Below are 14249 nucleotides of genomic sequence, written 5' to 3' on the forward strand. Positions count from 1 at the left end.
ATGGTAGATGTTGGCCTCTGGGTCAACCAGATGGCTGCTCTCGCCCTGCTTCCTGGGCCTCTACTAGGGGGCCCCATTCTGCCTAACCTTCTTTTCCAGGGGGATGTCCTGCCCCTCACCTGGAGTTGTCCCTCCTCTTCTGGCCCAGGTGAACCTACCTTCGGTGGTGGAGTCCTACAATCCTTGAAGGGACGGGGATTTGTCAAGCATGGTGGAGGAGACCAAGGATACCTCCCAAAGGTGTCCAAGCCAGAATCCCCTGGAACGTTATATGGCACAAGGGACCTTACAAATGTGATTAAGGTATGGACCCTAAAATAGGGAGATGATCCCAGATTAACCTGGTCCCTGCTCCATTCTAATCCCATGAACCCTCACAAGCAGAGAACTTTGGCTGGAGCGGGAGAGATGTGACAGACGGGAAGGTGAAGAGATGCTGAGGGTGGGATCTAGGTGACACCTGCTCAGACCAGAGACAGGATCCTACCCTCCCCCCCACTGACCACCAGCGGAGAGGCGGGGACTTCAGCCCTACAACCACAAGGAACTAGATTCTGCTGTTCACCCAAATGAGCTTGGAGACAGGCTCGTCCAGATCCACTCCCTTGGGAGCCCAGTGGGTAGACATCTCGATTTTGACCTTGTCAGACCTTGAGAGGAGACCCACAGGCGAGACTTCTCACCTACAGGGCAGTGAGATCCTATGTTGGTGTGTGTTTGAGCTGCTCCACGTGGGGTGACTTATTACAGGTGCCATAAAAGTCAAGTGCGTTTGCAGCATCAACATTCTAATGAGTTCCAGGCTCTCTGAGCTGGGGGCCGTGGCTGGAAGCACCTGGTGACGACCCCAGCCCCTCCATTCACCGCTCCAGAAACCACGTTAAAACACACGCTTCGGGGAGACTGGGCAAGAGGACAGGAGGCGTCAGCTGGCATTGCTGTGCCCCCACAGATAACATGCCTGGCAACGGGCCTTTCTTTCTGGACAAACACCCAGGGACAGGTCCACGCCCCCACTGTTCCCTGGGCTCCACCTGCTTCTAGGTCCTTCTTATTCTGTCACTGTGGCCACACCTGGGGCTCTTGCGGGAACCCCTGGAGGGTGGCAGCTATGGAGGACTTCCCTGATGCTCTGTTCTGGGCACACCTGGGCATGCCTGGCACACCTGGGTGCACCTGGCCAAGAGGGGCAGCTGATACCATGGTCTTGCCAGGGATGCTGGGAAGGCCTCCTGGCCTCGGTTTTCTCATCTGTAGGGCAGAGGGTCACAAAGACCGGAAGGACCCTCCTAAACGAGCCTCGGATTGCACCGAAGAGGTCTGTATGCTGAACATCTCCAGGTGGCCTGAGTGGAGGGGGCAGCCTGCGCGTTGGGGTGACCCCCCAAGTCAGACCAGCTGGGTTCACTTCCTATGGCGATGGGGGGAGACCCAGAGTCCAGGTGTGGGGGTCACAGTTACAGAGGGTTGTGGAGTGTGGGATCCTGGGTCCTAGCAGGGACAGGAATCCTGGTGGGGCTGGGGTTGAGATCCTTGGTCCCGGGTGCTGGCGGGCGCTGATGGTGGTGGTGGGGGAGGAGGTCTCTGCTGGTGTGTGTATGAGGGGTGCTGTCCAGTAGGTGTCCGAATTGGGGGGATATGGATGTGGTCCAGGGTTCTGGTGGGTATTAAGGTCCCTGTAGGGTCTGGGGTTGCCAGGTTTAGGGTTTCTGTAAGGTTCTGGATAGGAGTCTGTGTGGGGTCTTACTGGGGGTCTGGGTTGGGGAAGTGTGGGGAGGGAGGGTCCTAGCTGTGATCTGGGCGGGGTCTGTGGTTCTAGCGGGGGTCAGGTGGAAGTCTGGGCGGGGGGTTCCACGCTCCAGGAGGGATTCACGTGGGAGTCCATGATCCTGTCTGGGGGGCCTGGGGTTCTGTTGTGGAGGTGGGCAATAGCCTAGCGGGAGTCCGCGGTCTCAATGGAGGGTCTGAGGTCCAAGGGGGCTCTTGTGGTCCGAGGGCCGGATTGGGGGTCCCGGGCAGGAGTCCAAGGTCTGGGTTGGGTCCACATCTTGGGTGGGGGTCCTGCAGCCAGGCAGGGGTCCTGGGGATCTGGGCGGGGTCTGTGGTCTGAGCGGGGGTCCGGGGTCAGGAGGGGTCCCAGGATCCAGGCAGGGAGGGGCCCCTGGTCCGGGCGGGGGTCCCTGGGGTCGGGGGGGGGTCCCTGGGGTCCTCGGTCTGGGCGGGGGTCCCTGGGGTCGGGGGGGTGGTCCCTGGTATCCTTGGTCTGGGTCTCTGGGGTTGGGGGGGTGGTCCCTGGTATCCTTGGTCTGGGTCTCTGGGGTCGGGGGGGGTCCCTGGGGTCCTTGGTCCGGGTTGGGGTCCGGGACCCCGGCGTCAGGCAGAGTCCCGGGGTCCGGGCGGAGGTCGTCAGCCGGGAGGGGTCCGCGGTGCGGGCGGGAGTGCCTGTTCCGGGCCGGGGTCGGGGGTCCGGGGTCCGGTGCCCCGGGTCAGGCGGCGTCCTGGGGTCCAGGCGGGGTCCGGGCGGGGTTCGGGGCGGGCGCGTGGGCGCGGGGGGCGGGCCGGCGCGGGCGCGTTTCCGCCGTCCGGCGGGGCTCTGAGTCCCGCGGGCGGCGCGGAAGCGGCGGCCGGGCAGCCATGTCGCTTTTGTCTGCGGCGCGGGCGGCCCTGCGAGTGTACGCGGTGGGCGCGGCGGTGGTCGTGGCGCAGCTGCTGCGCCGCCGCCTCCCGGGCTTCGCGGAACCAGGTCAGCGGCCGGCGGCGGGCGGGGGCGGAGGCGCCAGGGGCGGGCGGGGGGCTCGCGGCGGCGGCGGCGCCCGGCCGGGGTCGCGCCCCTCGCTCGGCCGGGACCCCCGGGGTGGGGGGCGAGCGGGGGAGGGGCGCGGCGGGGCCCCGCGTGCCCTTGACCCCGGCCGCCGGCCATGGCGCGCCGCGCCGGGCGCTCCCGGAAGCAGGGCCGGGCGGCCGCGGGGGGGAGGGAGGTGCGCCGTCCCCACGCGCCCTTCCCCCGCTCCGCGCATCCCGGGCCGGAGTCGGCCCGGGGGTCCGCTCCCCCCGCGCACTGCGGGCCGGGGTCCCCGGCGTCCCGCGCGCCCCGCAGCCCCGCGGCCGGGGCGAAGGAGGGGGCGCTCGAGAGCCCGGCCGCGCGCAGGGTCAGGTAGGACGGGCCTTCCCGGGGTGGGTGGGGGACGCCGGGCGCGCTCGGGGGCGCGGCGAGGCCTGGAGGGAGGGGCTTCCGTTCTGGGGCACCTTGTTCCTCTGGCCCCCGCGACCTCCGCGGCGTCTCCGGTCCCAAACTCTCCGGGGACCCGTTCGCGCTCTTCACGCACGTTGGGGACCTCCGGGGAGCGGGGGGTGGCGGCGATCCGTCTGGGGCTGTGTCTGGTCGCAGCGGCGTGCTCAGGACGTAAAACGGGGGAACCTGTAGGAATCTCTGTCTGCCCTAATTTGCAGGAGATCACACTCACCCTAGGCTACGCGAGCATACATGACATTGTATTTTTAGGTGACAGATGACTACTTTCTAAAACAAAGTATTAGGTGGGAAGAGTGGTGCCGTGTCACCTTGTGGCCGGTCTCTCTACTGTGTGGCCTAAGGGGATAGATGGAGTCTCAGTTTCACCCGTGTTTCCGCCCTATTGACCTGGCACCCCCAGCAGCGTCTGGGCAACACCCCTGAGACGCGGGGGTGAAAAAAAGGCAAAGAACATGTGACTTTAGCTGTGAAAATACTTGAGAATCGCTCCACTCCCCGACGGCAGGGGCGCTGCCGGGGCCACACTTTGCAAACCTGCAGCTCCGACCAGGAGTAGATATTTTTATATGAGCTCCACCCTCCCAGGCCTCCATCAAAGGGAAATACATCTTCCAGGTTTATGTGAGGTGAGCATTTGGTTTTCTGATAAGCTGGACTTAGGTATTTTTTATATTAAAAAAACCACATTGAGAGCAATGAGAAATGAACAGAGGGTAAGACCCCAGCCAGTACCTGGGGCTCGGGGGTGGGGTCCGCATAGTCACCTTTGAGATCAGGACTGGCTTGTACACAGTGAAGACGTATGGAAAGCTGTCCCAGGTTGCCCCAAATGGCCCCAGGTTGTGGAGCGCACCACTCCGAGCAGTTTTGCTCCCAGACGGGTCTGGCTGTCTCGCCTGGGAGCCCGTTTAGCCGCTCGCAGAAAAGACAAGTTGAGGATGGAATTTAGACTTGTCGGTGTTATCGCAGCAGCACCCCAAAATGCGTGCCTCGGAAACGTGTTGGAGGTGCATCCAACCTGAGGGCTTGCCCTGTGGTTTCCACCTGTTGACTGATTGAGAAAAAAAATAAAGTTGTGGAAAGGCAAACCAGCCATGAGGCCATGTGTCCGCCGAGGGCATCCTTATTCCGGCTTTTGCAGAGGGTTGTTTCATCCAAAGATGGACTTGCTGGGCTTGCTGTGTGCGAGCCACGTGGTCTGTGGGGTTAGAAATCATTTTAGGTCTGGGCGGAGGAGTGAACGAACATCCGTCCCATGTGCCAGGTGGTGGCCGGTGTCCCAAGTGGCACTGTTCCTCTGCTTTTGGACCCATTTTTTATTTGCCCCTAACTGGACTTCACCTTGGCGGGGGAGGAGACATTGAACTTTGCCCCGGTATGGAGCTAAATAAACAGTAACCAGAGGCCCCGTTCACATGGAGAGTAGCTGGGCTTTGTTGTTCTTAAACATCAGATGTTTTCTTTTTTTAAAAAAATAACTTATATAGTCTATATAAATATAAATCTATATAAAGTCTATATAAAAAGTCTATATAAAGTCTATATAAATCTATATAAAGTCTATATAAATAAAGTCTATATAAGTCTATATAAATATAAATATAAAATGTGCACAGTATAAAATAGTTGATACGGAAATAGTCTCTTATTTATATATTCTAAACGGATAACGACAAAGCCCAGCGGTGATTATTGAAGTGCGTTTGGTGTTGTGAAAGTTCTTCGCTAACCCACCGTGAGCGGTCAGGTCATGCCTCAGATTTACAAGTGCCTTGGTTACGAGTTGGCTAATATTCGCATGTCCGATCTTCAGTATCTAGAGAACCTGTCTGTAGATCGTCTCAGCGCTTTGATGAGTTGCTTGTGCACACTGCATGTGTTTCATGCAGTTACGTAACTTTTACTGGGACTCCTTAGATAAAAGGGAGCTGTCTCACATTTATGACTGTCGCTTTGCAGTTGTGGGTGGTCCTGCACATTTTATCCGGTGGGGGACAGGCGTGTGGTGTGAGTTCAGGTGGATTCTGTGAAAAGGTGAAGGAAGATGCTGAAAAGGTAACCCGCCCCTGAATGTAACCTTAAAATGCGCTCTCTGTAAACAAGATCATTACAGACTCATGATCGTTGCAGGTTGTGCCTTGATAGAGACGTGTGTAAGCCAATGAAAACTTCCTGTAACAGACCCTGATTTCCAGATTCTCTATGGCGATTGTCTGTTACAAATTAAATGTCTCTGATGCATCAGGTTTGAAAGGGAGAGAAAGTCATCCAGATGTGTTTTACAGGGACGTTCTGATACCACACAGACATTTCCCTTAAGAATTCTGTTGGACATAGGAGGTAGGTCTGGAAATGGACTTCTGCTGATGGGCTGACACCCCCAAAAGATGTCAGCTGGCCCACTTATGAAGCTATTTTAGGGTGGATCCTGGTGTTCAAACTGCAGGGTTTTTTAGAAACTGATAAAGAGGACGTTATTTCTCGTTGGTGTTGTGTACATGTGAACGGTTGGGGGTTGTGGATCCAGGGAGGTGAAACCACAGTTTTCATGATCTTAGGAGTTTTTGAGTCTTAAAAAAAAATAAGTACTCCCCTCCTGCCCCCCCCCCCCCACAAAGAGCTTTTTTTAAAATAAATTTCTAAATTTTTACTTTTCGGCTGTCCCACGCAGCATGTGGGATCCTAGTTTCCTGACCAGGGGTCGAACCCGTGCCCCCTGCCTTGGAAGCGTGGAGTCTTAACCACTGGACCTCCAGGGAAGCCCCAAAGAGCTTTTGTTTGTGTGGCTTTGACTTATCCATATGGATCCTATTCACTTACATGTTAATTAAATTTAAATTTATTTGAAATGAAAAAAAAGATGAACAGAAATTTGAAACAGAAATTTACAACATATATTTCAAGTAACATAACAAGTCACTTACATGTTATTCCCAGTAACATTTTTTCCCAGTGAAAAATAACTATAATCTCCAACACAAACAAACAAAAATCAGGGAGAGTCGCCCTGTTTCTGGTTCTTGCCAGTTTCCTGAAGTACCGACTGGGAAGAATGCAGCTGGTTCTCCACTTGGTGGCTTCATCCTGTGTCTTGTGACATGTCCCTTGTGTTGGTGAAGCCGATTGGGAAGATCTGGCTGGTGTCTCTGATGTGAGAAAAGGCAGGACCTCGCCACGTCCCTGGCAGTGTCGTGGCGATGGTCCCCCCCAGAGATGCTCAGGCCGCCCTGTAAGAAGGACCCTGTGGAGAGGGTGCTTTGACAAAACCTTGATTCCTGACTCTGACGGGAGATGTAGACCTTGCCCTCCGGACAGTGGAGGGTGGCTTTGTGCAGCCGCCTTCAGCGTATGTGCTCAGAACCCTCCTACCGTGTGTCACCTCCTTGGAGGTTCTGACATCATTGGCCCGAAGGAGGTGAAGCCGCAGGGGGAGGCCCTACGGGCGGTGCCTCCTTAGCTTGTCACTGTGTCAGGGATGCGTCCTGCTCTGTGGGCAGAAGTTTGCGCCAGCATGGCGCTGGACTCCTTCAGCCAGATCACAGCAGTAATTCATCGTCATCATCCAGGTGTAGTCGGATCTGAGAAAACCGAATTGCGTGGCCCGCGCGGGATGGGGCAGCTCATATTCCAGAGCCCAGGTGTCGTGCCCGCTGTGCAGTTCCCATCGCTTTTTGGGACCACCTTTCCCACGCTCAGGTGCCCCATCCTGGCTTGGCTGTAGGATGTGCGGTTTGGGGGTTTCCTCTTTGTGAAAGTCCTGGCTGTATCGGATCCCCTCCCCCTGTCCTGGAGACTTTGGGCCTCACCTCTGAGCAGTACATCCTTCTGCCCCATCCCTGGCTACCGACGTGCCCCTTAAATCAGCCCCCCCAAGTGTGACCTCTCCCTGAAAGCCTCGGGTGGGCCCTTTTGACCGCAGGGCGCCCAGCACCAGGGGTCATGTTACCTCTCATAGCTTTTATAGTTTTGTTCTCATCAGCAGAGCGTGCAGGGGCGTCTGTAACAAAGTACTTAAAATCATGGAAGTTCATCCTGTCTCTTTCTGGAGACCAGAAACCCGACGTCGAGGTGTCCCAGGGCTGCGCTTCCTACAGAGGCTCCAGGGGAGGGTCCTTCCTGCCTCTTCCAGCTCCTGGGGGCTCCAGGTGTCCCTGGCTTCTGGCCGCGTCCCTCCCGTCTCTGCCTCTGTCTTCCCGGGGCTTCTCCTCTGTGTCTGTGTCTCCCCTCTCCTGTGTCTTGTAAGGACCCTGTCATTGGATGTAGGGCCACCCTCATCCAGGAGGACCTCATCTCAGACCCTCCCCTTCATCACCTCTGCAAAGACCCTGTTTCCACATAAGGTCCCATTCTCAGGTTTTGGGGGGACGTGAATTTGGGGAGTGGGGCCGCTATTCAAACCACTGTCGTGGTTACTGGGTTTTGGCTTTGAACATACGCCCCACACTCAGAAAACGCCTGGTTGGTGCACTTTGTGATTTAACCCCCTGAGTGCTGTACAGGGGGTTGAAAGCTTGCAGACTTAACCCATTTCAGGGGGAAGTCTGTTCCATGGACATCATTTGAGGAAATCAAATAAGTAATGAAACTAACATTCATGCTCTCAAAGCGTGTCTTTTTCTCTCTGTGTCTCGGCATATGTATGTATATTTGTTTATGATTATTAAAAGTTTCTCTTTTTTTTTTAAATTCATGCTCATGCCTAATTCGAAATTTTCTGCTATTTCTTTTTTTTCTGTTTTTTTGAAGATGTTAGGGGTAGGAGTTTTATTAATTAATTTATTTTTTCTGTGTCGGGTCTTCGTTTCTGTGCGAGGGCTTTCTCTAGTTGCGGCGAGCGGGGGCCCCTCTTCATCGCGGTGCGCGGGCCTCTCACTGCCGTGGCCTCTCTTGTGGCGGAGCACAGGCTCCAGACGCGCAGGCTCAGTAGTTGTGGCTCACGGGCCTAGTTGCTCCGCGGCATGTGGGATCTTCCCAGACCAGGGCTCGAACCCGTGTCCCCTGCATCGGCAGGCAGATTCTCAACCACTGTGCCACCGGGGAAGCCCAAAAGTTTCTCTTTTATTGAAGCATACTTGATTTACAATATTGTGTTAGCTTCAGGTGTACAGTACAGTGAGTCAATTATACATATATATTCAGATTCTTTTCCATTATAGGCCATTACAAGCTATTGAATGTAGTTCCCTGTGCTATACAGTAGGACCCTGTTGTTTATCTATTTTATATATAGTAGTGTGTATCTGTTCATCCCAAACTCCTAATTTATCCCTCCCCACCTTTCCACTTTGGTGACCACTAGTTCGTTTTCTACGTCTGTGAGTAACAGCCAGCTTTTAAGAAAACTCAGCTGCCCTTTTGGGTGTCCTGGCCCTGATTGGCAGCTCCGGGAAGCCGAATGTGTGGGCATCACCAACAGTGGGAACCCGGGGACCTGGCCTTAAGGTCGTCTTCCCCACTGACAGCCGGGCAATGCTGCACCACAGCTCGTAGGTGTCTCTGTGCCCAGGTGTGAGTGCCCACGGTGGGCATTTTGAGAAGTTCCAGGGATTGAGAAATCCATTATCGCCCCAATCTGGTTCCTGATGCCAGATGCACCTAGGAGAAAAATAGAGGGACGTCCCTGGTGGTCCAGTGGGTTAGACTCCGCGCTCCCAATGCAGGGGGCCCGGGTTCGATCCCTGGTCGGGGAACTAGATCCCGCATGCCTCAACTAAGACCTGACGCAGCCAAGATAGATAGATAGATAGATTAAAAAACAAAACAAAACAGCTGGAGCATGTGCAGTACAGAAAGTAATATTTTTAACTTTCTTTAATTGATATAAGTTAATGTACAATATTATATAAGTTTCAGGTGTACAGCATAGTGACTCACAGTTTTTCAAGGTTATACTCCCTTTATAGTCATTATAAAATATTGGCTGTATTTCCTGTGTTGTACTATATATTCTTGTATCTTATTTATTTTATACCGAGTATTATAGTTCGTTCTTCTCAATCCCCTTCCCCTATATTGCCCCTCTCCCTTCCTTCTCCCCACTGGTAACCAGTAATTTGTTCTGTATATCTGTGAGTTTGCTTCTTTTCTGTTATATTCACGAGTTTAAAAAAAAATTTTTTTTTGGATTCCACAGATAACTGATACCATACAGTATTTGTCTTTCTCTGTCTGACTTATTTCATTAAACATAATAATCTCCAAGCCCATCCATGTGGCTGCAAATGGCATGACTTCATCCTTTTTTATGGCTGAGTCGTATTCCACTGTATATATGCACCGCATCTTCTATATCCATCCCTCTGTCCATGGACGATGGCCGTTTAGGTTGCTTCCATGTCGTGGCTGTTGTGAATAGTGGTGCTGTGAACATGGGGGTGCATGGATCTTTTTTCTAATGAGTGGTTTTGTTTCTTTCAGATAAATATCCAGGAGTGGGATTGCTGAATCATACAGCATCTCTATTTTTAGTTTTTTAAGGAACCTCCATCCTGTTCTCCATAGTGGCTGCAGCAGTTCACATCCCCACCAATGGTGTAGGAGGGTTGCCTTTTCTCCACACCCTCACCAGCATTTGTTATTTGTGTTCTTTTTGATGAAACCCATTCTGCTGGGGGGTGTGTGTGTGAGGTGAGATCTCATTGTGGTCAAAAAGGCATCATTTCAAAACATAAAATTAGAAAAAGCTCGTATTTAATGCCACTCTGACAACTTAATATCCACTTGAGACCCTCTGTTTTCGTCTTCTTTCATCTGATGGTGGCGTGTGGCACGCGTGCTTGCCGACCAGGTTTTCGGTTGGGGACGTGGGTCGTCTTGGGCTGGCGGGGCGCTTGGGAACGTGGCCTCCGTCTGGAGAACAAGCCCCCCTGCTTGGCGTCGGGGCTCCTGGATTTCCTAGAACAGGACAGAGTAAAGCAGCTCAGGTGAGGAAAGAGCTGTCATCGGGAGTCCAAAGACGATCCCCAAACTAACAGTAAAAAAACGCGTGTCTTCGGACGCACCTGGACGGAAGAGTCGCTGGCTTGTCAGACTGGCCCCTCTGCTGTGCCAAAGCCAGGAGCCGGAGCGGCAGCCCCCGGGGACCCTCTGCGTGCGCCCTTGGTTCCGGAGCAGCCCCGCTCCCCGCCGGCCGGAGCCGGGTCTCTTCTCACGCTGTGTTTGTCTCGCTGCTTCTCGGCAGGTCGTCCCGAATGAGCGAGGCCCGGCCCGGGTGGCGCAATGGAGGGCAAGAGCCTGGAGGGCGCGCAGACCGACCTCAAGCTGGTGGCACATCCGCGCGCCAAGAGCAAAGTGTGGCGCTACTTCGGCTTCGACACGAACGCCGAGGGCTGCATCCTGCAGTGGAAGAAGATCTACTGCCGCATCTGCATGGCCCAGATCGCCTATTCGGGCAACACCTCCAATCTGTCCTACCACCTGGAGAAGAACCACCCCGATGAGTTCTGCGAGTTTGTCAAGAGCAACACGGAGCAGATGCGCGAGGCCTTCGCCAGCGCCTTCTCCAAGCTCAAGCCCGAGGCCGCGCAGCAGAACGCGCAGGAGCCGCCGGCCGCCAAGGTGGCGGCGGCGGCGGCGGCGGCGCACGGCCACGAGGGTCGCAGGCAGCAGGAACTGACGGCCGCCGTCATGGGCCTCATCTGCGAGGGGCTCTATCCCGCGTCCATCGTGGACGAGCCCACGTTCAAGGTGCTGCTGAAGACGGCCGAGCCGCGCTACGAGCTGCCCAGCCGCAAGTTCTTCTGCGGCAAGGCCATCCCCGAGCGCTACGGCGCCGTGCGCGACGCGGTCCTCAAGGAGCTGGCGGAGGCCGCGTGGTGCGGCATCTCCACCGACCTGTGGCGCAGCGAGAGCCAGAATCGGACCTACGTGACGCTGGCCGCGCACTTCCTGGGCCGCGCCGCCCCCCACGGCCTCTTCCTGGGCTCCCGCTGCCTCAAGACCTTCGAGGTGCCGGAGGACAACGCGGCCGAGACCATCACGCGCGTCCTGTACGAAGCCTTCATCGAGTGGGGCGTCAGCTCCAAGGTCTTCAGCGCCACCACGGACCGTGGCAAGGACATCGCCAAGGCCTGCTCGCTGCTGGACATCGCGGTGCAGATGCCCTGCCTGGGCCACACGTTCGACGCCGGCATCCAGCAGGCCTTCCGGCTGCCCAAGCTGGGCGCGCTGCTCGGCCGCTGCCGCAGGCTCGTGGAGTACTTCCAGCAGTCCACCGTGGCCATGTACATGCTGTACGAGAAGCAGAAGCAGCAGAACGCCGCCCACTGCATGCTGGTCAGCAACCGCGTGTGCTGGTGGGGCAGCACGCTGGCCATGCTGCAGCGCCTCAAGGAGCAGCAGTTCGCCATCGCCGGGGTCCTCCTGGAGGACAGCAACAACCACCACCTCCTGCTGGAGGCCGCCGAGTGGGCCACCATTGAGGGCCTGGTGGACCTGCTGCAGCCCTTCAAGCAGGTGGCCGACATGCTGTCCGGGTCCAAGTACCCCACCATCAGCATGGTGAAGCCCCTGCTGCACATGCTTCTCAACAGCACGCTCAACAGCAAGGAGACGGACTCCAAGGAGATCAGCATGGCCAAGGAGGTGATCGCCAAGGAGCTCGCCAAGACCTACCAGGAGACGCCCGAGATCGACATGTTCCTCAACGTGGCCACCTTCCTGGACCCGCGCTACAAGAGGCTGCCCTTCCTGTCCACCTTCGAGAGGCAGCAGGTGGAGAACAGGGTGGTGGAGGAGGCCAAGGGGCTCCTGGACAAGGCCAAGGACGGCGCCTACCGCGCGCCCGGGGACCAGCTGTACGCCCCGCCCGAGGAGCCCCCCGTGAAGAAGCCGGCGCCCTCGGCCACGCCGCCGCCCGCCAGCGTCATCCACGACATGCTGGCCGAGATCTTCTGCCCCGCGGCGGGCGTCGAGGACCAGGACGGCTGGCGCGCGCAGGTGGTGGAGGAGCTCAGCAACTTCAAGTCGCAGAAGGTGCTGGGGCTCAACGAGGACCCCCTCAGGTGGTGGTCCGACCGCTTGGCGCTCTTCCCGCTGCTGCCCAGGGTGCTGCAGAAGTACTGGTCCGTGGCTGCCACGCGCGTCTGCCCCGAGCGCCTCTTCGGCTCCTCGGCCAACGTCGTCAGCGCCAAGCGGAACCGCCTGGCCCCCGCGCACGTGCACGAGCAGATCTTCCTGTACGAGAATGCGCGCGGCGCCGCGGCCGAGCTGGAGGATGAGGACGAGGGCGAGTGGGGCCTGGGCCACGAGCAGGCGTTCCCTCTGGGCGACGCCGGCCACGCCGGCTACTTCGGCCTCAGGGACGGCAGCTTCGTGTAGCGCGGCGGGGGAGGGTGGGGGGAGGGGACCGCGCGTGGGTGCCTGTCGTCGGATGCTTGGCTGTCAGTACTGACCCCGCGGGTGGGCGCGCTGCCCGGGACAGAGGAAATGCACAGAACAGAGAGATGGACCTTTGGTGGGGCTTCGGGCGGCCCAGAGGACAGAGACGGCCTTTGGTTGCCCCAAAGGAGTGAGGTGGGCTTTGGGTGGCCCAAAGGAAAGGTGGGGGGCTTCGGGCGGCCCAGAGGACAGAGACGGGCTTTGGGTGGCCCAGAGCTGGTGAAAATGAGCGTTTTCTCTGGAGGGGCCCCTTGCGTCGGCACGCAAGGGAAAGAAATGACTTATCAAAGCCCTAGATGTCCGCTGATAGGGTTGCAAATGCTGAACTCCGCGACAGAAGCACGGCCGGCACGGATGTTTTGCCTCCTAGATAATTCCATACCTGCAGCATTCGTGTTCTCTGCGAGGGACGGTTTGGGGTAAATCGGAGAAAGATTGAAACCGACGGGCAGCTGAGGATGAAACCCCTGGGTGTCCTCCACCGACACCATCCGCGGATGTTAGCCGTGGGTTGGTGAAGGAACCTGTTTACACTGTCATTTACGTGGGAACCTTGCCTCTGGGTAGCCGGGGAGAGACACTCTCGCCAGACGCCCTGTTTTCAAGAGACACCAGTTTTATGTTTGGTGGAAAATGTTAACAGTGAGCCTGCAGTGCAACCGCTTATAAAAAAAAAAAGCAGAAAAGAGGTGTTGGTTGTGGTGTGTTTTCTGCCGTGAGTCAGTCTTTTTTCTCCCCTTGCCTGAATTCACAGTCCTTGTGAGCCCTGTAGCTCGTGGGTCTTGAGGTGGGTTTTCTGTGAGTCTGATGCTTCAGAGGTCCGGTTTCCCCAGAATCACTTTTCTTGGGATGAACCTAGAGAAGGCGGTCCCCACTCCTTGGAAACGCTGCTTTTGAATACGGAGGACCCTCTCGTGCCCACGGCCGGCTCTGGAGGGCTGATTTAGATTTGACTCCTGGAAAGGGCTCTTGCATTCTCTTTTAAACACCAATGGGGGGTGGGGGTCATTGAGTTAAAAATAGTACCAGGGATCATTTTATCTTTGGGGGTCCTTGTGGGTTGCTTACGCCCCTGGGGAAACGGGAAGGCCGTTTCTAACACTTAGAACTACTTTTATTTATTTACTTATTTTAAACGAATTGCTTTTCTTTAAGAGGCAAAGCCCCTGGACTTCCCTGGCTGGTCCAGCGGTTAGGACTCCGTGCTCTCAGTGTAGGCGGCAATGGGTTCGATCGCTGGTCGGAGCCCTAAGATGCCACGTGCTGCGCGATGTGGCCCAAAAAAGAAAACGACACCAGTCTTATCTCTGATTCTCACCTGAAAACAGCCCAAGTCCGGGTGGAGGTTTTGTCGGGAGGTACAAATGCCCCATCTCAGCCCTCGGCAATCTTTTCCCAGGACCCCAACATCGAGCCGCATCCCGGGGGCTTAAGGAGGGCATTTCTCCAGGTTCGTGGCTGGGGACTTCCTGTGGCTCCGGCCAAGGCAGTCTTTTACCTTGATGTCACCAGCCGTGAACGTGTTTAGGAAATCAGGCGTCGGAAAGCAGCGTCCCCTGCGCCGTCTCCTTGAAGGAAAGCGATAGTGTCGCTGTCTCCAGACCCTCTGCTCTGCTCT

General features: G+C 56.4%; 2 protein-coding genes across 3 annotated transcripts in view; both read left to right on the plus strand.

The window, feature by feature from the left end:
- The first annotated feature begins 2608 nt into the window (after positions 1–2608).
- LOC117307499 (E3 SUMO-protein ligase ZBED1-like) lies at positions 2609–13330 on the plus strand. 2 transcript variants are annotated; one of them, XM_033850269.2, is made up of 2 exons: positions 2609–2743; positions 10434–13330. In XM_033850269.2, exon 2 carries the CDS (start codon positions 10472–10474, stop codon positions 12569–12571), a length of 2100 nt encoding a protein of 699 aa, XP_033706160.1. In that variant the 5' UTR covers positions 2609–2743; positions 10434–10471; the 3' UTR covers positions 12572–13330. The 2 variants fall into 2 exon arrangements, with proteins under 2 accessions (XP_033706160.1, XP_033706161.1); XM_033850270.2 differs by lacking the exon at positions 2609–2743 and adding an exon at positions 2961–3154.
- Positions 2609–14249, plus strand: part of LOC117310570 (polyprenol dehydrogenase-like) — a 192986-nt gene continuing 181345 nt past the window's right edge. The window contains exon 1 of the mRNA XM_033850271.2: positions 2609–2743. Coding sequence (XP_033706162.1) covers positions 2635–2743 — 109 coding nt within the window. The 5' untranslated portion in view covers positions 2609–2634. The remainder of the gene's footprint in view (positions 2744–14249) is intronic.

Source organism: Tursiops truncatus, chromosome Y (genome assembly GCF_011762595.2).
Source record: "Tursiops truncatus isolate mTurTru1 chromosome Y, mTurTru1.mat.Y, whole genome shotgun sequence".
Classification (NCBI taxonomy): domain Eukaryota; kingdom Metazoa; phylum Chordata; class Mammalia; order Artiodactyla; family Delphinidae; genus Tursiops; species Tursiops truncatus.